Source organism: Salmo salar, chromosome ssa18 (assembly GCF_905237065.1).
Source record: "Salmo salar chromosome ssa18, Ssal_v3.1, whole genome shotgun sequence".
NCBI lineage: Eukaryota > Metazoa > Chordata > Actinopteri > Salmoniformes > Salmonidae > Salmo > Salmo salar.
The window spans coordinates 47,332,948-47,358,092 of record NC_059459.1 but is presented as its reverse complement, the minus strand read 5'-3'; the positions used below and the strand labels follow the sequence as shown (position 1 = coordinate 47,358,092).

Below are 25,145 nucleotides of genomic sequence, written 5' to 3'. Positions count from 1 at the left end.
ACGCCACCTTCACAAACAGATCTGGGACCAGTCTAATCAACACCACTTTAACAAATATATCTGGGACCAGTCTAATCAACGCCACCTTCACAAACAGATCTGGGACCAGTCTAATCAACGCCACCTTCACAAACAGATCTGGGACCAGTCTAATCAACGCCACCTTCACAAACAGATCTGGGACCAGTCTAATCAACGCCACCTTCACAAACAGATCTGGGACCAGTCTAATCAACGCCACCTTCACAAACAGATCTGGGACCAGTCTAGTCAACGCCACCTTCACAAACAGATCTGGGACCAGTCTAATCAACCTTCACAAACAGATCTGGGACCAGTCTAATCAACGGCACCTTCACAAACAGATCTGGGACCAGTCTAATCAACACCACTTTCACAAACATATCTGGGACCAGTCTAATCAACGCCACCTTCACAAACAGATCTGGGACCAGTCTAGTCAACGCCACCTTCACAAACAGATCTGGGACCAGTCTAGTCAACGCCATCTTCACAAACAGATCTGGGACCAGTCTAATCAACGCCACCTTCACAAACAGATCTGGGACCAGTCTAATCAATGCCACCTTCACAAACAGATCTGGGACCAGTCTAATCAACGCCACCTTCACAAACAGATCTGGGACCAGTCTAATCAACCTTCACAAACAGATCTGGGACCAGTCTAATCAACGCCACCTTCATGGAAGTGTTAGAACTACGAGTTATTACTGAGATTCTATCTGCAGTGGATTCATTCATTGGAACTAAAATATCCCATAATAAACAAGTGATTCCTGATTCCCGTGGCAATCTACAGATGACCAGGGATGTCCATGTACAGATGTCTCTAGTTTTGATTTGACATTTTCTAGGACAACGGTTTGGTTTTCCTATGGGGACTTGGGCATTGTTTATAGGGTAGTCTGAAGCACATTGAAGAGATGAGAGTGGATACATGTCTTGGACAGCATGGACCACCACACAGTCCAACCCATGTATCTCTGGTGCTCTCTCTCTCTCTCTCTCAGCATTCAGCATGATACAGCCTGGTGTAGCAGTAACAATTCATAATGCATGATGTCTCTCTTTGCTCTGTTGGTCTTGTCTGGCTGGATATAATCGTTATCGTCTGCTTTTCCCTCCCTCTGCAACCTCACAACCCTGTTCATTTGAATCCATCATTCTGTTTTGAGCTTCATCTGTGCTGTTCTTCTGCCTGCATGTTTTACCGATGTTCAGAGTCTTTATGTAACCTGCTGTTTATCTAGAGAACATGGGCCAGCAGCCCACAGTAATCACTTCATGTTCAGAGTCTTTATGTAACCTGCTGTTTATCTAGAGAACATGGGCCAGCAGCCCACAGTAATCATTTCCAAATCCTCAGGTATGGTAGAGGAAGCTTTGACTAAATCTGTACTCCCATATTCTATTGACACAGATTGTCCAGGCTCAAACTGACATTTACCCTCTCCTCCCTTTTTATCTCTCTCTCTCTCTTTCATTTCCCTCTCTCTCTCTTTCATTTCCCTCTCTCTCTCTCTCTTTCATTTCCCTCTCTCTCTCTTTCATTTCCCTCTCTCTCTCTCTTTCATTTCCCTCTCTCTCTCTTTCCTTTCCCTCTCTCTTTCCTTTCCCTCTCTCTTTCCTTTCCCTCTCTCTTTCCTTTCCCTCTCTCTTTACTTTCCCTCTCTCTCTCTCTTTCCTTTCCCTCTCTCTCTCTTCTTTCCCTCTCTCTTTCCTTTCCCTCTCTCTCTCTTTCCTACCCCTCTCTCTTTCCTTTCCCTCTCTCTTTCCTTTCCTACCCCCTGTCTCCTCTCCCCCTCTGTTCTCCTGCAGGGTAAAGTGGCCCAGACAGCCTGTATGTCAGCGTGTAAGCACCTGTCCACGTCCCTGATGCAGATGCTGTTGGACTGCGAGCTGAAACAGATCAGTATGGGAGCCGTTCAGCAGTTCAACCTGGACGTCATACAGTGTGAATGTAAGTGGAGTTAATGGGAGTTTACACCATGCATTGTGAATGATTGACAATACAAACACACAACTCCCTATCACCCCCATGGAAACGGCCAGGGAGAGGGCTTTAATCGTAGAGGGGTACAGTATATGTCAGTGTGAACGGAAGTTGAGGGGCTATTAGGTAGAGGAGGAGTTGAGCCTAATGGTGACTACATCCCTAATGTCACCCTATTCCCTATATAGTGCACTACTTTATACTACAGCCATATTCCCTATATAGTGCACTACTTTTGACCAGGGCCCTATTCCCTATATAGTGCACTACTTTTGACCAGGGCCCTATTCCCTATATAGTGCACTACTTTATACTACAGCCCAATTCCCTATATAGTGCACTACTTTATACTACAGTCATATTCCCTATATAGTGCACTACTTTATACTACAGTCATATTCCCTATATAGTGCACTACTTTATACTACAGCCCTATTCCCTATATAGTGCACTACTCTATACTACAGCCCTATTCCCTATATAGTACACTACTCTATACTACAGCCCTATTCCCTATATAGTGCACTACTTTTGACCAGGGCCCATAGGAAGTAGCGTTAAGGGTAGTTCAGACATACAGTGTGAATGTCAGTAGCGTTAAGTGTAGTTCAACCTAATGATGTTTGAACAAGAGGGATTGGGGCTTCAGAAATGTCCTGAGTCTATCCTAAATGCCACCCTATTCCTTTTATAGTGCACTACATTTAAAAAAAAAAATTATAATTGTCAAAAGTAGTGCACTATGAAGGGAATAGGGTTCCATTTGGGACACTGACTCTGCCCTCAGAATGCCCTCTGCTAAAAGGCTGTGACAGAGCAGAGTTGACTCTCCTGTCTCTCATACACACACACACACACACACACACACACACTCACTCATAAGACACCCCTCTAGGAATCCAGTCAGTTGGTTCCTCCAAGGTAATCCTCCTGCTGTTAGTCAGAGTGGTGACCTATGCTCTAGCCTCTCCCTTGTCACTCTTCCTGCATCCCAAATAGCACCCTTTTCCCTATGTAGTCACTACTGTCGACCAGAGCCCTGTCGACCAGAGCCCTGTAGGCCCTGTAAAAAGGGGATAGGGTCCCATTTGGAACACATCCCCTACCCTCGAAACGAACTCTGATGAACAGCTGTGTTGCGACAAATATTTCCTCATACTTACCTAGCAGCGGTTTTCCTACAGAGCACATCAGTCACTTACACTGCGAGCACAATTATTAGGCAAGTGAGTATTCTGATCTTATCATTGTTTCTATTCACATTTTCCAACTCCAAAACCATATAAACTTGAATGCTTATTGGATTTACTCATTTACAGGTGATATGTATTTGTGTAAGGAGCGAGGGTGTGGCGAAAGTGAATAACACCTTATATCAAGGTGTGCATAATTATTAGGCAGCCTCATTACCTCAGGTAAAATGGGCCAAAAAAAAAGAGATTTAACTGACAATGAAAAGCCAAAAATGTAAAATGCCTTTCAGACGGATGCGACACTCTTTAAATAGCTCAACTATTGAGGTGTGACCACCGGACATTCAAACGTTTTGTTGCGAATAGTCAACTGGGGCGCAAAAAAAACGCATGGGGAAGAAAAGGTGCAAATTAACTGCAAAAGACTTGATAAGAATTAAACATCAAACTACCAGGAACCCGTTATCCTCCGGTGCCACCGTATTCCAGAACTGCAACCTACCTGGGAGTGTTCAGAAGTACAAGGTGTCAAGTGCTCAGAGACATGGCCAAGGTCAAGAAAACTGAAACAAGACCACCACTGAATAAGATTTACAAGTTGAAGCGTCAAGATAGGGCAAAGAACTACCGGAAGACAGATTTTTCAAAGGTTTTATGGACAGATGAAATGAAAGTGACTCTTGATGGACCAAATGGATGGGCCCGTAGCTGGATCAGTAATGGACACAGGGCACCACTTTGAGTCAGGTGCCAGCAAGGTGAAGGAGGGGTACTGGTATGGGCTGCTATCATTGAGGATGAGGTAGTTGGACCTTTTCGGGTTAAAGATGGACTGAAACTCAACTCCCAAACCTACTGCCAGTTTCTGGAAGATTCTTTCGTCAAACAGTGGTACTGGAAGAAGTCCTCAGCATTCTAGAAGGCCATGATCTTTATGCAGGACAATGCTCCATCACATGCATCCAAGTACTCCACTGCTTGGCTAGACAGCAAGGGCCTCAAAGATGCCTGAATAATGACCTGGCCCCCTTCCTCACCTGACTTAAATACTATTGAGAACTTGTGGGCCCTTCTCAAACGTGAGATTTACAGTGAGGGAAGACAATACACCTTTTTTGAACAGCATTTGGGAGGCTGTGGTTGCTGCTTCAGCGAAAATTGATCGTGAACAGATCAAGAAACTGACAGACTCCATGGATGGAAGGCTCATGGCAGTTATTGAAAATAAGGGTGGCTATATTGGTCACTGAATATTTTTGAAAGGCCAAAAATGTTATATAATTGTCATTTTGTGTTACTTATCTGTTACACTTACTCTAAAAATTGAGAATAAACAAGTGAGTTGAGAGAAATTATTTTTGTAATTTAGTTGCCTAATAATTGTGCACACTTGTATATTTCCCTGAGAAAGACAAAACTCACTTTTCCTTTGAGGTTCAATAACATTTTGGATTGACTGAGAGCATTGTGTTTGTTCAACAATAAAATTAATCCCGAGGAATACAATTTGCCTAATAATTGTGCACGCAGTGTAGTGTTTCGCGGTCAAGTCGCTAAGCGTTTCGCGGTCAAGTCGCTTAGCGTTTCACGGTCAGGCCGCTTAGCGTTTCGCGGTCAAGTCGCTTAGCGTTTCGCGGTCAAGTCGCTTAGCGTTTCACGGTCAAGTCGCTTAGCGTTTCACGGTCAAGTCACTTAGCATTTCACGGTCAAGTCGCTTAGCAGCGTTTCACGGTCAAGTCGCTTAGCAGCGTTTCGCGGTCAAGTCGCTTAGCAGCGTTTCGCGGTCAAGTCGCTTAGCGTTTCACGGTCAAGTCGCTTAGCGTTACCCTAGTACTGTTTTATATGATACTACCAATCTAAAGAACCAGCTGGCTCCTGTTATCAAGTCAGTTTTGTTAATAAATTCACTTAAAATGGTTTAAGTAAAAACATCTCTTTTTGTATGCACCGGTCCAATAATGTCCACTCACCTTCCAGCCATCTCCCCTGTGGCAGCTGTAGTCAGCCATCACTCACCTTCCAGCTATCACTCACAGCTGTAGTCAGCCATCACTCACCTTCCAGCCATCACTCACCTTCCAGCCATCACTCACCTTCCAGGCATCTCCCCTGTGGCAGCTGTAGTCACCTCACTCACAAGTCCACCTTCCAGCCATCACTCACCTTCCAGGCATCTCCCCTGTGGCAGCTGTAATCAGCCATCACTCACCTTCCAGCCATCTCCCCTGTGGCAGCTGTAGTCAGCCATCACTCACCTTCCAGTCATCTCCCCTGTGGCAGCTGTAGTCAGCCATCACTCACCTTCCAGCCATCTCCCTTGTGGCAGCTGTAATCAGCCATCACTCACCTTCCAGCCATCACTCACCTTCCAGCCATCTCCCCTGTGGCAGCTGTAATCAGCCATCACTCACCTTCCAGCCATCTCCCCTGTGGCAGCTGTAATCAGCCATCACTCACCTTCCAGCCATCACTCATCTTCCAGCCATCTCCCCTGTGGCAGCTGTAATCAGCCATCACTCACCTTCCAGCCATTACTCACAGCTATAATCAGCCATCACTCACCTTCCAGCCATCTCCCCTGTGGCAGCTGTAGTCAGCCATCACTCACCTTCCAGCCATCACTCACAGCTGTAATCAGCCATCACTCACCTTCCAGCCATCACTCACAGCTGTAATCAGCCATCACTCACCTTCCAGCCATCACTCAGGTTCTCTGTCTACTCTTCCTGCACATCTATTCATCCATCATGTAAAAGAGAATTTAGCATGGATGTCTGGCGGGGATGCAGACCCCGATGAGTCCTCCGTTACAGTTGATTTATTGGAGCAGCGTGTTTCTAACACCTCAGCACTGTGTTGACCCCAGTAGTCTGACTGTAAACTCCCTGACCTCCTCAGCACTGTGTTGACCCCAGTAGTCTGACTGTAAACTCCCTGACCACCTCAGCACTGTGTTGACCCCAGTAGTCTGACTGTAAACTCCCTGACCTCTCACACCTCAGCACTGTGTTGACCCCAGTAGTCTGACTGTAAACTCCTGTCTGTCTGGCTGGCTCTGGGTTGTGTTGCTGTCTGTCTGGCTGGCTCTGGGTTGTGTTGCTGTCTGTCTGGCTGGCTCTGGGTTGTGTTGCTGTCTGTCTGGCTGGCTCTGGGTTGTGTTGCTGTCTGTCTGTCTGGCTCTGTGTTGTGTTGCTGTCTGTCTGGCTCTGGGTTGTGTTGCTGTCTGTCTGTCTGGCTCTGGGTTGTGTTGCTGTCTGGCTCTGGGTTGTGTTGCTGTCTGGCTGGCTCTGGGTTGTGTTGCTGTCTGGCTGGCTCTGGGTTGTGTTGCTGTCTGTCTGGCTCTGGGTTGTGTTGCTGTCTGTCTGGCTGGCTCTGGGTTGTGTTGCTGTCTGTCTGGCTGGCTCTGGGTTGTGTTGCTGTCTGTCTGGCTGGCTCTGGGTTGTGTTGCTGTCTGTCTGGCTGGCTCTGGGTTGTGTTGCTGTCTGTCTGTCTGGCTCTGGGTTGTGTTGCTGTCTGTCTGTCTGGCTCTGGGTTGTGTTTCTGTCTGGCTCTGGGTTGTGTTGCTGTCTGGCTGGCTCTGGGTTGTGTTGCTGTCTGGCTCTGGGTTGTGTTGCTGTCTGTCTGGCTCTGGGTTGTGTTGCTGTCTGTCTGGCTCTGGGTTGTGTTTCTGGCTCTGGGTTGTGTTGCTCTCTGGCTGGCTCTGGGTTGTGTTGCTGTCTGGCTGGCTCTGGGTTGTGTTGCTGTCTGGTTGGCTCTGGGTTGTGTTGCTGTCTGACTGTCTGGCTCTGGGTTGTGTTGCTGTCTGGCTCTGGGTTGTGTTGCTGTCTGTCTGGCTCTGGGTTGTGTTGCTGTCTGGCTGGCTCTGGGTTGTGTTGCTGTCTGGCTGGCTCTGGGTTGTGTTGCTGTCTGGCTGGCTCTGGGTTGTGTTGCCGTCTGGCTGGCTCTGGGTTGTGTTGCCATCTGGCTGGCTCTGGGTTGTGTTGCTGTCTGGCTGGCTCTGGGTTGTGTTGCCGTCTGGCTGGCTCTGGGTTGTTTTGCCATCTGTCTGGCTCTGGGTTGTGTTGCTGTCTGTCTGTCAGGCTCTGTGGGTCCAATAGTGTGTCTTAGGCTTTGGCGGTTTACCGTATTTGCCGTATAACGGGGTATTTGGACAAAGCCACAGGATGGTTTTTCAATACCGTTGAATCTATTTCTTTGAAGTTTTTTAAATAAATTGTAATATTTGTAGCTAATTTAAGTAAATACCAGCAGTCAACTTGTGCAATACGTTAGGAGATAAAGAACAGTGCGTTCTTCATTTCACCTGTCACATTATTATGAAGTTTACGGTAGACCCCAGTCATGTGTCACATTACTATGAAGTTTACGGTAGTCCCCGGTCATGTGTCACATTATTATGAAGTTTACGGTAGTCCCCAGTCATGTGTCACATTATTATGAAGTTTACGGTAGTCCCCGTTCATGTGTCACATTATTATGAAGTTTACGGTAGTCCCCGGTCATGTGTCACATTATTATGAAGTTTACGGTAGTCCCCGGTCATGTGTCACATTATTATGAAGTTTACGGTAGTCCCCAGTCATGTGTCACATTATTATGAAGTTTACGGTAGTCCCCGGTCATGTGTCACATTATTATGAAGTTTACGGTAGTCCCAAGTCGTGTGTCACATTATTATGAAGTTTACGGTAGTCCCCGGTCATGTGTCACATTATTATGAAGTTTACGGTAGTCCCAAGTCACGTGGTGTTTGTTTACAAGCACACAACAACGAGATACCGGAGCCTTGGGAGTCACTTACTGTTGTGCAGCATGGGCCTGGCGATCTAATTACAGTATGGAATTCACAACTAAATGTTTGCCAGCTAGATATCTTGTAACTATACAGAATAAAAATATAAACGAATCAATTTCAACGATTTTACTGAGTTACAATTCATATAAGGAAATCAGTCAATTGAAATAAATTAATTAGTTCCTAATCTATTGATTACACATGACTGGGCAGGGGCGTAGCCATGGGTGGGCCTGGGAGAGCTTAGGCCCACCCACTGGGGAGCCAGGTCCAGGGAATCAGATGGAGTTTTTCCGCACAAAAGAGCTTTATAGACAGAAAAACTCCTCAGTTTCATCAGCTGTCCGGGTGGCATTCAAATTGCCATCGATAAAATGCAATTGTGTTTGTTGTCCGTAGCTTATGCCTGCCCATACCATAACCCCACCTCCACCATGGGGCCCATACCATAACCCCACCTCCACCATAGGGCCCATACCATAACTCCACCTCCACCATGGGGCCCATACCATAACCCCACCTCCACCATGGGGCCCATACCATAACCCCACCTCCACCATAGGGCCCATACCATAACTCCACCTCCACCATGGGGCCCATACCATAACCCCACTGCCACCATGGGGCCCATACCATAACCCCACCTCCACCATGGGGCCCATACCATAACCCCACCTCCACCATGGGGCCCATACCATAACCCCACCTCCACCATAGGGCCCATACCATAACTCCACCTCCACCATGGGGCCCATACCATAACCCCATTGCCACCATGGGGCCCATACCATAACCCCACCTCCACCATGGGGCCAATACCATAACCCCACCTCCACCATAGGGCCCATACCATAACCCCACCTCCACCATGGGGCCCATACCATAACCCCACCGCCACCATGGGGCCCTCTATTCTCAACGTTGACATCAACAAACCGCTCGCCCTCACAACGTCATACATGTGGTCTATGGTTGAGAGGCAAAAATACATATTGAGTGGAGGTGGCTTATGGTAGAGAAATTAACATTAAATTATCTGGCAGCAGCTCTGGTGGACATTCCTGCAGTCAGCATGCCAATTACACGCTCCCTCAACTTGAGACATCTGTGGCGTTGTGTTGTGTGACAAAACTGCACATTTTAGAGGAACCTTTTATTGTCCCCAGAACAAGGTGCACCTGTGTAATGATCATGCTTTTTAATCAGCTTCTTGATGTGCCACACCTGTCAGATGGATGGATTATCTTGGCAAAGAAGAAATGCGAAAGGGGCTCCCGAGTGGCGCAGCGGTCTAAGGCACTGCATCTCGGTGCTAGAGGCGTCACTACAGACCCTGGTTCGATTCCAGGCTGTATCACAACCGGCCGTGATTGGGAGTCCCATAGGGCGGCGCACAATTGGCCCAGCGTCGTTAGGGTTTGGCCGGGGGTAGGCCATCATGGTAAATAAGAATTTGTTCTTAACTGACTTGCCTAATTAAATAAAGGTTAAATAAAACAAATAAACAATTTGTTCACAGAAAATTGGAGAGATAAGGTTTTAATGCATATGGAAATTTCTGTTATCTTTTATTTCCGCTCATAAAACACGGGACCAACACTACATTTTGTTTATATTGTTGTTTTGTAGATTAAGTTAACTGTCTAAAATGTGCTAAATGCTCAGCAGTTGTGCATTTGGTTTGCTAATTTAGTAGCACGTTAGCTATCTAGCTAAATGGGTAGCTTCTTCCGAAATCAAGCATTCGCTTGGTAACAGCAGAGAATCCCCAAGTGGATCAAGAGCCTTGCTGGCTAATATTAGTTTTGTGCGTGTAGCAAATTGTGAGTAGCATTTTTTTTGGTTATTTGTATAGTTTAGGTCAGAAACTGTCAAATGTTCGCAATGCGCTCATTAACATTTAGTTAGCATTCTCTATGGGATTTTACATGTACTTGTTAGCATTGTGCAGCTTCGGAGTTACAAAGTGTCAGTGAAAACAGCGCCCCCTTTGTGTTCAGTTCTGGTATTACCAAATATCCCAGTATGTATTAAAAGAGGAAGCAAATTATTTTAGGCAGATTTTCTCTTTTCCGTCTCATCCTCTCCCACTGAATAAAGATTACGGTAAGGAATCTTTCCAAATAATATTTTAAAAAAATGGAAAATGAACAAATGTACGGAAAGATCAGTGTGAAGGCCAAATTACAGAGGAAGAACTTTTTGAGGATATTAAATCCTGTCTCATTCAATGTCTCATTTAAAGATCTAGATAACTTTTCTGTACTTTCTGGACTAAAACCTAATTATGTACAATAGTGTACAATATTACGTATTGGATCCTTAAAAAATACAACTTTTACATTAGCCTGCAGTTTACCTATAAAACGGGCTGATGGTGAAGTAGACCTAGTCGGTATTCATATCACAAAATATATAAATAAGCGCTACACAATGAATTTCAATAGAAAACTTGTAAAAATAGACAAGATCCTGCAACCATGGAGAGGTAAATACCTGTATTTATGGGAAAGATGTTTGAAAAGGGTATTTTGTTCTTAAATTATATTGTAAATTGTAATGGTAGAGTTATGTCCTTCATGGAGAATTGTATGGGAAGATCTGCTCAATCCAAGAGTACAACCAATTGATTACAGCATTACCCCCAAAAATGGAGGAGGCAGGTGGCAGCGGGAGGAGGTAGGGAACTGGTCTGTCTGCCCAATATAAAGGATCAAAATTGGCAGAGGAATAAAAAATAGCATAAATAGGAAAGTATACCAGTTTCATTTGTGGACCAGGATGTTGACGACTGTGCCATACAGATTGCAAAATAGTTGGGAAGAGATTTTTGATGTACTTATTCCATGGTATGAGTTGATATATAAAACAACGCAAGATTCAAGACTTTGTGCTTTTCAGCTAAAATTATTATATAGAATTCTTGCCACCAACAAAATGTTGAATATTTGGGGCATAAAATCATCGAAGCTCTGCAGATTTTGTTGTGAGGATAGAGAATCAATAGACCATTTATTTTGGTATTGCCCTCAGGTAGCCTGTTTCTGGTCTCAGGTTCAGGAATGGCTAAAAATGCATAACATTGATCTACAATTGACCCTAGAAATAGTACTGTTAGGAAATCTGGAGAGACCTGGTCAGTCAATTACTAATATAGTAATACTCTTAGTAAAAGTATTTATCTTCAACACGCAATCTGTGGATTCTATTTGATCAGATAGATTGATATTGTACGTTAAACATCACAGCATAGTTGAAAGATATGTGTTGCGTAGAAACCCGAAGTGGGACGCCAGGAGAGATAGATGGGATGGGCTGAGGGAAGCGGAGGGTTGGGATGGGTTGAAACCCGAAGTGGGAGGCCAGCAGAGATAGATGGGATGGGCTGAGGGAAGCTGAGGGTTGGCATGTGGAATTGGAGACAAGTGGGAGTGGAGTTGCTGTGTGGGAGATAGAATGATGGTCAAAGATAAAAGTTTTTTTTTAAAACATGTTTTTAAGTGTAAATAAACATAATAAATTGTCAGTTTGAATGACAAAGAGGGACAGTGTTTTGACAACTAATGCCGGTTTGTCTGAGGCTGATGCCTTGCAGGTGTTTGTACACATGCACATACACACACTCTCATTCAAATAAACACATACAAGAACACACACATACATGTAATAGTGCCAGACATGCACACAAACATATACAGTTGGCATTGCTGTTATGATTTTAGTTGTCCTTGATGTCCTTTCTTTTAAATGTATTATTATAATTCATTTTTTGCATTGTTGTTTGCTGTTTTCTTCGGTCTTTTCCTTTTGTCTCTCCAGTTCATTCTCTTGGTTGTTGGTGCATTATGGGTGTTCTTGGGGGGAATGGAATTCATTATATTTTTTATTTATTTTTATTCCTGGGGGGGGGGACTGTGGGAGGGGTCTCGAATGGTTGAGGGACAGCTATTGGGGAACTGTGGGGGGGATCTTGGAGGGTTGAGGGAGCAGCTATTAGGGAACTGTGGGGGGATCTTGGAGGGTTCAGGGTTCCCGTTTTCTGGCCTGGTGGGAGATCTGTCAACATGCCCCTGGATGCTTCTGTGTGTCGCTCTGAATGGGAATATGTTGAATGACTGGTAGGATGTAGCTGTTGAGCGGCTTCACTGCGAGTATAATGTATGTTTCAAATATTCAATAAAAAATTAATGAAAAAAATCCCAGTATGGAACAAAGTCGGGATGAAGCTATGACAGTCTGGATACTGCCCAAGCCTAGTGTCTCTGGAGGTCCAGCCTAGTATCTCTGGAGGTCCAGCCTAGTATCTCTGGAGGTCCAGCCTAGTATCTCTGGAGGTCCAGCCGTGTGTCTCTGGAGGTCTAGCCGTGTGTCTCTGGAGGTCTAGCCGTGTGTCTCTGGAGGTCCAGCCTAGTATCTCTGGAGGGCTAGCCGTGTGTCTCTGGAGGTCCAGCCTAGTCAGTTAAGGACACATTTTTATTTACAATGAGGGCCTACACCGGCCAAACCCGGACGATGCTGGGCCAATTGTGCGCCGCCCTATGGGACTCACAATCACGGCCGGTTATGATACAGCCTGGATTCGAACCAGGGTGTCTGTAGTGATGCCTCAAGCACTGAGATGCAGTGCCTTAGACCACTGCGCCACTCGGGAGCCGTGACAGCTGAGTTCCTGTGTGTGTGTGTCTTGGTCTTGTACCTGGTACTCTCCTGAGGCCCCTCAGGGGGCCCCCCTGATGGCCAGGGCCGTGACAGCTGAGTTCCTGTGTGTGTCTTGGTCTTGTACCCGGTACTCTCCTGAGGCCCCTCAGGGGGCCCCCTGTTGGCCAGGGCCGTGACAGCTGAGTTCCTGTGTGTGTGTGTGTCTTGGTCTTGTACCCGGTACTCTCCTGAGGCCCCTCAGGGGGCCCCCTGTTGGCCAGGGCCGTGACAGCTGAGTTCCTGTGTGTGTGTGTGTCTTGGTCTTGTACCTGGTACTCTCCTGAGGCCCCTCAGGGGGCCCCCTGTTGGCCAGGGCCGTGACAGCTGAGTTCCTGTGTGTGTGTGTGTCTTGGTCTTGTACCTGGTACTCTCCTGAGGCCCCTCAGGGGGCCCCCTGATGAAGGGTGAACCCGAGTTCAGCTCCTGGGTTCAGCACGCCGGTTCATATGTCTCTAACGGAATCTATTCACATCTCAAACGTAGAATCGTCCCAAGATATTTCAGCTCTTATAAGAGGTTAAGGTTTTTAGGCGATCATGCAGTCTTAATCTTAACTTGACTCTGTTTTTTTATTTCATTTATTCTCACTGTAAAGCACTTTATATAAAGGTTGATTTATCCCCTGACAGAATAAATATAGCTTCTGTTGGCTTATCAGTGACAGCGGGTGATGATTGGCTGTTACTGTCATCTCTCCCTGCTCCAGTGTTTGCCAGCTCAGAGCCGGTGCCAGGATTCCAGGGGGACACTTTACAGCTGGCCTTCATCGACCTCCGGCAGGTAAGCAGTATGTCCCTCATCCTACAGCCTTTTTCCCTGTCCTGTTCCCCAACACAACCTCTCCTCTGACCGAATGTTCCCCTGTCCTGTTCCCCAACACAACCTCTCCTACAGCCGACATGTTCCCCTGTCCTGTTCCCCTGTCCTGTTCCCCTGTCCTGTTCCCCAACACAACCTCTCCTACAGCCGACATGTTCCCCTGTCCTGTTCCCCTGTCCTGTTCCCCAACACAACCTCTCCTCTGACCGACTGTTCCCCTGTCCTGTTCCCCAACACAACCTCTCCTCTGACCGACTGTTCCCCTGTCCTGTTCTCCAACACAACCTCTCCTACAGCCGACATGTTCCCCTGTCCTGTTCCCCAACACAACCTCTCCTCTGACCGACTGTTCCCCTGTCCTGTTCCCCAACACAACCTCTCCTCTGACCGACTGTTCCCCTGTCCTGTTCCCCAACATCAATCTCTCCTACAGCCGACATGTTCCCCTGTCCTGTTCCCCTGTCCTGTTCCCCAACACAACCTCTCCTCTGACCGACTGTTCCCCTGTCCTGTTCCCCAACACAACCTCTCCTCTGACCGACTGTTCCCCTGTCCTGTTCCCCAACACAACCTCTCCTACAGCCGACATGTTACCCTGTCCTGTTCCCCAACACAACCTCTCCTCTGACCGACTGTTCCCCTGTCCTGTTCCCCAACACAACCTCTCCTCTGACCGACTGTTCCCCTGTCCTGTTCCCCAACACAACCTCTCCTACAGCCGACATGTCCCCCTGTCCTGTTACCCTGTCCTGTTCCCCAACACAACCTCTCCTCTGACCGACTGTTTCCCTGTCCTGTTCCCCAACACAACCTCTCCTCTGACCGACTGTTCCCCTGTCCTGTTCCCCAACACAACCTCTCCTACAGCCGACATGTTCCCCTGTCCTGTTCCCCAACACAACCTCTCCTCTGACCGACTGTTCCCCTGTCCTGTTCCCCAACACAATCTCTCCTACAGCCGACATGTTCCCCTGTCCTGTTCCCCAACACAACCTCTCCTCTGACCGACTGTTCCCCTGTCCTGTTCCCCAACACAACCTCTCCTCTGACCGACTGTTCCCCTGTCCTGTTCCCCAACATCAATCTCTCCTACAGCCGACATGTTCCCCTGTCCTGTTCCCCTGTCCTGTTCCCCTGTCCTGTTCCCCAACACAACCTCTCCTCTGACCGACTGCTCCCCTGTCCTGTTCCCCAACACAACCTCTCCTACAGCCGACATGTTCCCCTGTCCTGTTCCCCAACACAACCTCTCCTCTGACCGACTGTTCCCCTGTCCTGTTCCCCAACACAACCTCTCCTCTGACCGACTGTTCCCCTGTCCTGTTCCCCAACACAACCTCTCCTACAGCCGACATGTTCCCCTGTCCTGTTCCCCTGTCCTGTTCCCCAACACAACCTCTCCTCTGACCGACTGTTCCCCTGTCCTGTTCCCCAACACAACCTCTCCTCTGACCGACTGTTCCTCTGTCCTGTTCCCCAACACAACCTCTCCTACAGCCGACATGTTCCCCTGTCCTGTTCCCCAACACAACCTCTCCTCTGACCGACTGTTCCCCTGTCCTGTTCCCCAACCCAATCTCTCCTACAGCCGACATGTTCCCCTGTCCTGTTCCCCAACACAACCTCTCCTCTGACCGACTGTTCCCCTGTCCTGTTCCCCAACACAACCTCTCCTCTGACCGACTGTACCCCTGTCCTGTTCCCCTGTCCTGTTCCCCAACACAACCTCTCCTCTGACTGACTGTTCCCCTGTCCTGTTCCCCAACACAACCTCTCCTCTGACCGACTGTTCCCCTGTCCTGTTCCCCAACACAACCTCTCCTACAGCCGACATGTTACCCTGTCCTGTGCCCCTGTCCTGTGCCCCTGTCCTGTTCCCCAACACAACCTCTCCTCTGATCGACTGTTCCACTGTCCTGTTCCCCAACACAACCTCTCCTACAGCCGACATGTTCCCCTGTCCTGTTCCCCAACACAACCTCTCCTCTGACCGACTGTTCCCCTGTCCTGTTCCCCAACACAACCTCTCCTCTGACCGACTGTTTCCCTGTCCTGTTCCCCAACACAACCTCTCCTACAGCCGACATGTTCCCCTGTCCTGTTCCCCAACACAACCTCTCCTACAGCCGACATGTTCTCCTGTCCTGTTCCCCAACACAACCTCTCCTCTGACCGACTGTTCCCCTGTCCTGTTCCCCAACACAACCTCTCCTCTGACCGACTGTTCCCCTGTCCTTTTCCCCTGTCCTGTTCCCCAACACAACCTCTCCTACACCCGACATTTTCCCCTGTCCTGTTCCCCAACACAACCTCTCCTCTGACCGACTGTTCCCCTGTCCTGTCCCCCAACACAACCTCTCCTCTGGCCGACTGTTCCCCTGTCCTGTGTTCCTGTCCTGTTCCCCTGTCCTGTTCCCCAACACAACCTCTCCTCTGACCGACTGTTTCCCTGTCCTGTTCCCCTGTCCTGTTCTCCTGTCCTGTTCCCCAACACAACCTCTCCTCTGGCCGACTGTTCCCCTGTCCTGATCCCCAACACAACCTCTCCTCTGACCGACTGTTCCCCTGTCCTGTGACCCAACACAACCTCTCCTCTGCTATACTGCTGTCTTTTTTCCTGACTAACTCCCAGAATAATGTCCTGTCTGTGTGTGTTGATTCAGCTGCTGGACCTGTTCATGGTTTGGGACTGGTCTACGTACCTGGCTGACTACGGACAGCCCACCTCCAAGTACCTCCGGGTCAACCCTTCCACTGCACTAGCACTTTTAGAGAAGTGAGTACTGCCGTTTCTACTGTCTTTACTCAATGTGTAGTCAGTTTGTATTTCTACTGTCTTTACTCAATGTGTAGTCGGTTTGTAGTTCTACTGTCTACTCAATGTGTAGTCAGTTTGTAGTTCTGTCTTTACTTAATGTGTAGTCAGTTTGTAGTTCTACTGTCTTTACTCAATGTGTAGTCAGTTTGTAGTTCTACTGTCTTTACTCAATGTGTAGTCAGTTTGTATTTCTACTGTCTTTACTCAATGTGTAGTCAGTTTGTATTTCTACTTTCTACCGTCTTTACTCAATGTGTAGTCAGTTTGTAGTTCTACTGTCTCTTCTCAATGTGTAGTCAGTTTGTAGTTCTACTGTCTCTTCTCAATGTGTAGTCAGTTTGTAGTTCTACTGTCTACTGTCTTTACTCAATGTGTAGTCAGTTTGTAGTTCTACTGTCTTTACTCAATGTGTAGTCAGTTTGAAGTTTTACTGTCTTTACTCAATGTGTAGTCTGTTTGTATTTCTACTTTCTACTGTTTTTACTCAATGTGTAGTCAGTTTGTATTTCTACTTTCTACTGTCTTTACTCAATGTGTAGTCAGTTTGTAGTTCTACTGTCTCCACTCAATGTGTAGTCAGTTTGTATTTCTACTGTCTACTGTTTTTACTCAATGTGTAGTCAGTTTGTATTTCTACTGTCTTTACTCAATGTGTAGTCAGTTTGTAGTTCTACAGTCTCCACTCAATGTGTAGTCAGTTTGTAGTTCTACTGTCTTTACTCAATGTGTAGTCAGTTTGTAGTTCTACTGTCTTTACTCAATGTGTAGTCAGTTTGTAGTTCTACTGTCTTTACTCAGTGTAGTCAGTTTGTAGTTCTACTGTTTTTACTCAATGTGTAGTCAGTTTGTAGTTTTACTCTCTACTCAATGTGTAGTCAGTTTGTAGTTCTACTGTCTTTACTCAATGTGTAGTCAGTTTGTAGTTCTACTGTCTCTACTCAATGTGTAGTCAGTTTGTAGTTCTACTGTCTTTACTCAATGTGTAGTCAGTTTGTAGTTCTACTGTCTCTACTCAATGTGTAGTCAGTTTGTAGTTCTACTGTCTCTACTCAATGTGTAGTCAGTTTGTAGTTCTACTGTCTTTACTCAATGTGTAGTCAGTTTGTAGGTCTACTGTCTCTACTCAATGTGTAGTCAGTTTGTAGTTCTACTGTCTTTACTCAATGTGTAGTCAGTTTGTAGTTCTACTGTCTTTACTCAATGTGTAGTCCGTTTGTAGTTCTACTGTCTTTCCTCAATGTGTAGTCAGTTTGTAGTTCTACTGTCTTTACTCAATGTGTAGTCAGTTTGTAGTTCTACTGTCTCTACTCAATGTGTAGTCAGTTTGTAGTTCTACTGTCTCTACTCAATGTGTAGTCAGTTTGTAGTTCTACTGTCTTTACTCAATGTGTAGTCAGTTTGTAGGTCTACTGTCTCTACTCAATGTGTAGTCAGTTTGTAGTTCTACTGTCTTTACTCAATGTGTAGTCAGTTTGTAGTTCTACTGTCTTTACTCAATGTGTAGTCAGTTTGTAGTTCTACTGTCCTGGTTAGACCGAACTTAGTCAGACTGTCTTCTCTAACCTGCTAGACCTCTTAGTCTGTATCTGTTATCTACATATTCACTACTAGACCTCTTAGTCTGTATCTGTTATCTACATATCTACATATTCACTACTAGACCTCTTAGCCTGTATCTGTTATCTACATATTCACTACTAGACCTCTTAGTCTGTATCTGTTATCTACATATTCACTACTAGACCTCTTAGTCTGTATCTGCTATCTACATATTCACTACTAGACCTCTTAGTCTGTATCTGTTATCTACATATTCACTACTTCTTCTTTTCTCTTGTCTACTTGACCTTTGAACCTCTACCATGCAGAGTCTACAGGGGGTATGTTACACATTTTGGCTTAATTGTTTCTTCCCATAGTCTGGTGTCCATTGAAATTAATTTACACCGTATGGGTTAAGGGTCATTTACACCATATGGGTTAAGGGTCATTTACTCCATATGGGTTAAGGGTCATTTACTCCATATGGGTTAAGGGTCATTTACTCCATATGGGTTAAGGGTCATTTACACCATATGGGTTAAGGGTCATTTACACCGTATGGGTTAAGGGTCATTTACTCCATATGGGTTAAGGGTCATTTACTCCATATGGGTTAAGGGTCATTTACTCCATATGGGTTAAGGGTCATTTACTCCATATGGGTTAAGGGTCATTTACACCGTATGGGTTACGATAATTTACACCATATGGGTTAAGGGTCATTTACACCATATAGGTTAAGGGTCATTTACACCATATGGGTTAAGGGTCATTTACTCCGTATGGGTTAAGGGTCATTTACTCCGTATGGGTTAAGGGTCATTTACACCGTATGGGTTAAGGGTCATTTACACCGTATGGGTTAAGGGTCATTTACACCATATGGGTTAAGGGTCATTTACACCATATGGGTTAAGGGTCATTTACACCATATGGGTTAAGGGTCATTTACTCCATATGGGTTAAGGGTCATTTACTCCATATGGGTTAAGGGTCATTTACACCATATGGGTTAAGGGTCATTTATCAAATAAAACAAGTCTCTATTCTTTAAGTGGGCAATAAGCCAAAACCCTGTACCTACTCCATCCAACAGTCTGTGGTTTGATGTTTCTCCTGATGTATCTCACTCTGGCTCTCTCTCTCTCTCTCTGGCTCTCTCTCTCTCTGGCTCTCTCTCTCTCTGGCTCTCTCTCTCTCTCTCTGGCTCTCTCTCTGGCTCTCTCTCTCTCTGTCTCTCTCTCTCTCTGGCTCTCTCTCTGGCTCTCTCTCTGGCTCTCTCTCTCTCTGGCTCTCTCTCTCTCTCTCTGGCTCTCTCTCTCTCTCTCTGGCTCTCTCTCTCTGGCTCTCTCTCTCTGGCTCTCTCTCTCTGGCTCTCTCTCTCTCTCTCTGGCTCTCTCTGGCTCTCTCTCTCTCTCTCTCTCTCTCTCTCTCTCTCCTCTCTCCTCCAGAATGAAGGACACCAGTAAGAAGAACAACATCTTTTCTCAGTTCAGGAAGAATGACAGAGACAAACAGAAGCTGATTGAGACAGTGGTGAAACAGCTGAGGAGCCTGGTCAATGGGATGTCTCAACACTCCTAGAACACACACACACACGGACGGACGGACGGACGGACTAAGCTAAAAACAGTTTCTCTGTCATGAATGAGAAATGAGTGAAATGTTTTAAATGTATTTTTTTAAAGGCTCAGAATACTATGTTTTGTATATAGTGAGAGAGTTGCAGTGATTTGTATCACCACGGTGTTGCGATGGTGATGTAAGGAATGTAAAGATATCTCAGATGAAGACTGAACAGGAAGCTGATGGTCACTAGTTGAAGTGGCCCAGATAGGGGACTGAGCCGTCAAGGAGAGGCTCCAATCCCCCCCCCCGAGCCCTATGCACCCTATCTGCCCTGCTCAAAAAAGTAGTGCACTATGTAGGGAATAGGGCCCTGCTCTAAAGTAGTGCACTATATAGGGAATAGGGCCCTGCTCTAAAGTAGTGCACTATATAGGGCCCTGGTCTAAAGTAGTGCACTATATAGGGAATAGGGCCCTGCTCTAAAGTAGTGCACTATATAGGGCCCTGGTCTAAAGTAGTGCACTATATATTGGATAATATTTAACACTACAGAGAATCACGCTGGGGTTGTGTCACAAATGTCGTCCTATTTCCACAGGGCTCTGGTCAATGCCAGGGATGCACTAGCTCCCCGTCTCTGCCAAGTCGTTCAGCCCAGCTTGAATCAAAACAGCTTTGATTAGTGTCCAAATGATCTGCATGAACATAGTTCCACTGTTTAAACCCAGTACAGGACCAGAGACCTTTGTTCATTTACACTCAAACTATTATCTTTTGACAAGAAAAGACACCCAAAATCAATTTTTTTTAAAATTATTATTATTTTTTTGTATCAGCCAATTTATTAGCTAAATCAATTTTCTTGCATCCCAAAAAATTCTACTTGTTTTTGTTCCTCAGGGTAAATGAAAGCTTTTGGTTTCAAATGCTTTAGAATCTACCGTTAAGACATTTCAAGAAAAACAGCAATAAGGATCTAGTCTAGCCGCAGGTTCTGCTAACAGAACGACTTCTGTCTCAAATCTGAAATCACATTTCACAGTTGGATTTATGGTTTTTAATCTCTGCTACTTTTTTAAACAGGCATTTTGCACTGAATAGCTATTTCAGTTAGCCTTTTTTTTTAAAAATATATATATATAAATAGTTGCTTGTAAATGTCATTGTACATACCGCATATTTTGTAAAGAAAATAAGAATGCCGGCTTCCTTCTGTTAACGAATAAAAAAGGAGTTTGTTGTTATGAGATGCATCTCTTTAAATCTAAATATGTAAATTAATTAGTCTTTCAGTGAATTAAATTAACTACTATTAGTCAATACATCACCTGGTGAGAAATGTAATTTTTCTAAAAAAAAAAAAATTTTGGTTTCTAGTGTCGTAGTTAAAACAGGAAATTACTATTGAATAACCCGCTCCACATTCCAATGTGAAATGAACTGAGTGTTTCGTAAGGATGGACTGTCGTGGCGAGGGGAAGAGAATACGCCCCCTGTAACCTAATTTTATTTTGTTTTTATTTGTGTGCAGTAATAAAAATGTGTTCTCTCAATCAAACGCAGACTGGTGTGTATATTATATATATATCAAAGCATTTTAATTGTTAAGTATTGACAGAAATGGTTTGCGTTGTTGACATCACAGGAAGTTGATAACACAAGATATTTTACCGATGACATCTTGTCTTTATGGGAAGCTAGTTAGCTAGCTTATCTCAGGCCTAGAGGAGGGCGCGATCACTGGAGATGGAGGGATGACACCATCCTCGGGGCCCAGCCTGGCAGACCAACGTACACAGTCCCAGTTCCCCCATGCAGAGTACAAGACCCGATGCAGAGGAGGAGGATCTGTCCTGCTCTCTCAGCCAGCAGGCGTAAATACTGTGAAGGACACAGCTGTGAAGGTTTCCCTGGGAATCACGAAACAACTGGCTGAACAACCTGCTGCTCTAAGCTGTCCTGACAGGATATTCACACTACTAGCCCAGTCCGTTTTCATTTAGTCAACATCTGCCTGCCAGAGAGGTAAAGGGGTTTAGGCTACCTGACTGAAACAACAAAAAAATGTTTGTATTTATTTCACCTTTATTTAACCAGGTAGGCAAGTTGAGAACAAGTTCTCATTTACAACTGCGACCTGGCCAAGATAAAGCAAAGCAGTTCGACAACATACAACAACACAGAGTTACACATGGAGTAAAACAAACATACAGTCAATAATACAGTAGAAAAATAAGTCTATATGCAATGTGAGCAAATGAGGTGCGATAAGGGAGGTAAAGGCAATAAATAGGCCATGGTGGCAAAGTAAATACAATATAGCAAGTAAGTCAGTCAGAGTCAGGACCAAAGTCAGGACCAGAGTCAGTCAGAGTCAGTCAGAATCAGGACCAGAGTCAGGACCAGAGTCAGTCAGAGTCAGGACCAGAGTCAGGACTCTGGTCCTGACTCTGGTCCTGACTCTGGTCCTGACTCTGGTCCTGTCTCTGGTCCTGACTCTGGTCCTGACTCTGGTCCTGACTTGGGTCCTGACAGACTGACTCTGGTCCTGAGCCTCCTGACTCTGGTCCTGACTCTGGTCCTGACTGACTGACTTTGGTCCTGACTGACTGACTCTGGTCCTGACTCTGACTGACTCTGGTCCTGACTCTGACTGACTCTGGTCCTGACTGACTGACTCTGGTCCTGACTCTGACTGACCTGGTCTGGTCCTGACTCTGGTCCTGACTCTGGTCCTGTCTCTGATCCCGTCTCTGGTCCTGACTCTGACTGACTCTGGTCCTAACTCGGGTCCTGACTGACTGACTCTGGTCCTGATTGACTGACTCTGGTCCTGACTCTGACTGACTCTGGTCCTGAAGCTGACTGACTCTGACTAACTCTGGTCCTGACTCTGACTAACTCTGGTCCTGACTCTGACTAACTCTGGTCCTGACTCTGACTGACTCTGGTCCTGACTCTGACTGACTCTGGTCCTGACTCTGACTGACTCTGGTCCTGTCTCTGGTCCTGTCTCTGGTCCTGACTCTGACTGACTCTGGTCCTAACTCGGGTCCTGACTGACTGACTCTGGTCCTGATTGACTGACTCTGGTCCTGACTCTGGTCCTGACTCTGACTGACTCTGGTCCTGACTCTGGTCCTGAAGCTGACTGACTCTGGTCCTGACTCTGACTAACTCTGGTCCTGACTCTGACTAACTCTGGTCCTGACTCTGACTGACTCTGGTCCTGACCCTGACTGACTCTGGTCCTGACTCTGGCTGACTCTGGTCCTGACTGACTGACTCTGGTCCTGACTCTGGCTAGCTCTGGTCCTGACTCTGACTGACTCTGGTCCTGACTCTGACTAACTCTGGTCCTGACTCTGACTGTCTCTGGTCCTGACTCTGGTCCTGACTCTGACTGACTCGGGTCCTGACTCGGGTCCTGACTGACTGACTGTGGTCCTGACTGACTGACTCTGCTCCTGACTCTGACTGACTCTGGTCCTGACTTGGCGATGCAGGAAGTGCTCTATTCACTACAGTGCGTCATCACTGACTCCTTGCTGTTTATAAAACCCCATCTGAACAGAACCGCTGTTTATAAAAACCCATCTGAATAGAACCGCTGTTTATAAAAACCCATCTGAACAGAACTGCTTTTTATAAAAACCCATCTGAACAGAACTGCTGTTTATAAAAACCCATCTGAACAGAACTGCTGTTTATAAAAACCCATCTGAACAGAACTGCTGTTTATAAAAACCCATTTGAACAGAACTGCTTTTTATAAAAACCCATCTGAACAGAACTGCTGTTTATAAAAACCCATCTGAACAGAACTGCTGTTTATAAAAACTCATCTGAACAGAACTGCTGTTTATAAAACCCATCTGAACAGAACTGCTGTTTATAAAAACCCATCTGAACAGAACCGCTGTTTATAAAAACCCATCTGAACAGAACTGCTGTTTATAAAAACCCATCTGAACAGGAGGCAGAACAAAACTGCTGTTTATGAAAACCCATCTGAACAGAACTGCTTTTTATAAAAACCCATCTGAACAGAACTGCTGTTTATAAAAACCCATCTGAACAGAACCGCTGTTTATAAAAACCCATCTGAACAGAACCGCTGTTTATAAAAACCCATCTGAACAGAACTGCTTTTTATAAAAACCCATCTGAACAGGAGGCAGAACAGAACTGCTGTTTATAAAAACCCATCTGAACAGAACTGCTGTTTATAAAAACCCATCTGAACAGAACTGCTGTTTATAAAAACCCATCTGAACAGAACTGCTTTTTATAAAAACCCATCTGAACAGAACCGCTGTTTATAAAAACCCATCTGAACAGAACCGCTGTTTATAAAAACCCATCTGAACAGAACCGCTGTTTATAAAAACCCATCTGAACAGAACTGCTGTTTATAAAAACCCATCTGAACAGAACTGCTGTTTATAAAAACCCATCTGAACAGGAGGCAGAACAAAACTGCTGTTTATAAAAACCCATCTGAACAGAACTGCTTTTTATAAAAACCCATCTGAACAGAACTGCTGTTTATAAAAACCCATCTGAACAGAACCGCTGTTTATAAAAACCCATCTGAACAGAACCGCTGTTTATAAAAACCCATCTGAACAGAACTGCTTTTTATAAAAACCCATCTGAACAGGAGGCAGAACAGAACTGCTGTTTATAAAAACCCATCTGAACAGAACTGCTGTTTTATAAAAACCCATCTGAACAGAACTGCTGTTTATAAAAACCCATCTGAACAGAACTGCTGTTTATAAAAACCCATCTGAACAGAACCGCTGTTTATAAAAACCCATCTGAACAGAACCGTTTTTTATAAAAACCCATCTGAACAGAACTGCTGTTTATAAAAACCCATCTGAACAGGAGGCAGAACAGATCTGCTTTTTATAAAAACCCATCTGAACAGAACCGCTGTTAATAAAAACCCATCTGAACAGAACTGCTGTTTATAAAAACCCATCTGAACAGGAGGCTGAACAGAACTGCTGTTTATAAAAACCCATCTGAACAGAACTGCTGTTTATAAAAACCCATCTGAACAGAACTGCTGTTTATAAAAACCCATCTGAACAGAACCGCTGTTTATAAAAACCCATCTGAACAGGAAGCAGAACAGAACTGAGTTCATGACTATTATATGAAAAGAGTTTAAATGGGTGAGTTTATTTTTCTAACTTCAATGGCACATTCTACATGTAAAACACTTGTTATGTAATTTTGAATATTTTTGACTCGGTTGGATAGCTAATACTGCCCAGATCACCTTATTTGACTGGTTTCTGACCCACTGACTCCGTTCCCGGTTAGAGGGGAATAAAGCAGCCCAAGAATTTACATTTTAGACATTTAGCAGACGCTCTTATCCAGAGAGACTTACAGTAGTGATTTCATAAATGTTTTTCATTAAAATGCAAATCATTTTATAACATTTTTGACATGCGTTTTTCATCTATTTTTTTGTTGTTATTCCATCTCTCACTGTTCAAATAAACCTACCATTAAAATTATAGACTGATAATTTGTTTGTCAGTGGGCAAACGTACAAAATCAGCTGGGGATCAAATACTTTTTTCCCCTCACTGAATTAGCGGACTGATGGAGCCATCTGTAGCCCCCCCCCCCCCAATAAAATCTGGGGCCCCCCAAACATAGGTTGAATAAAAAAAG

The 25,145-nt window shown here is 45.4% G+C and overlaps 1 protein-coding gene across 2 annotated transcripts in view; it reads left to right on the top strand.

The window, feature by feature from the left end:
- The window catches only part of LOC106577415 (exocyst complex component 6), a gene marked incomplete at its 5' end in the record, with an annotated part of 41,692 nt that extends 20,686 nt beyond the window's left edge, over positions 1–21,006 (top strand). The window contains 5 exon segments of one of the 2 annotated variants that reach the window (XM_045701196.1): positions 1,840–1,981; positions 13,407–13,480; positions 16,183–16,295; positions 18,206–18,217; positions 19,331–21,006. In XM_045701196.1, coding sequence (XP_045557152.1) covers positions 1,840–1,981; positions 13,407–13,480; positions 16,183–16,295; positions 18,206–18,217; positions 19,331–19,463 — 474 coding nt within the window. 2 annotated transcript variants of the gene reach the window in all.
- Positions 21,007–25,145: the final 4,139 nt, after the last annotated feature.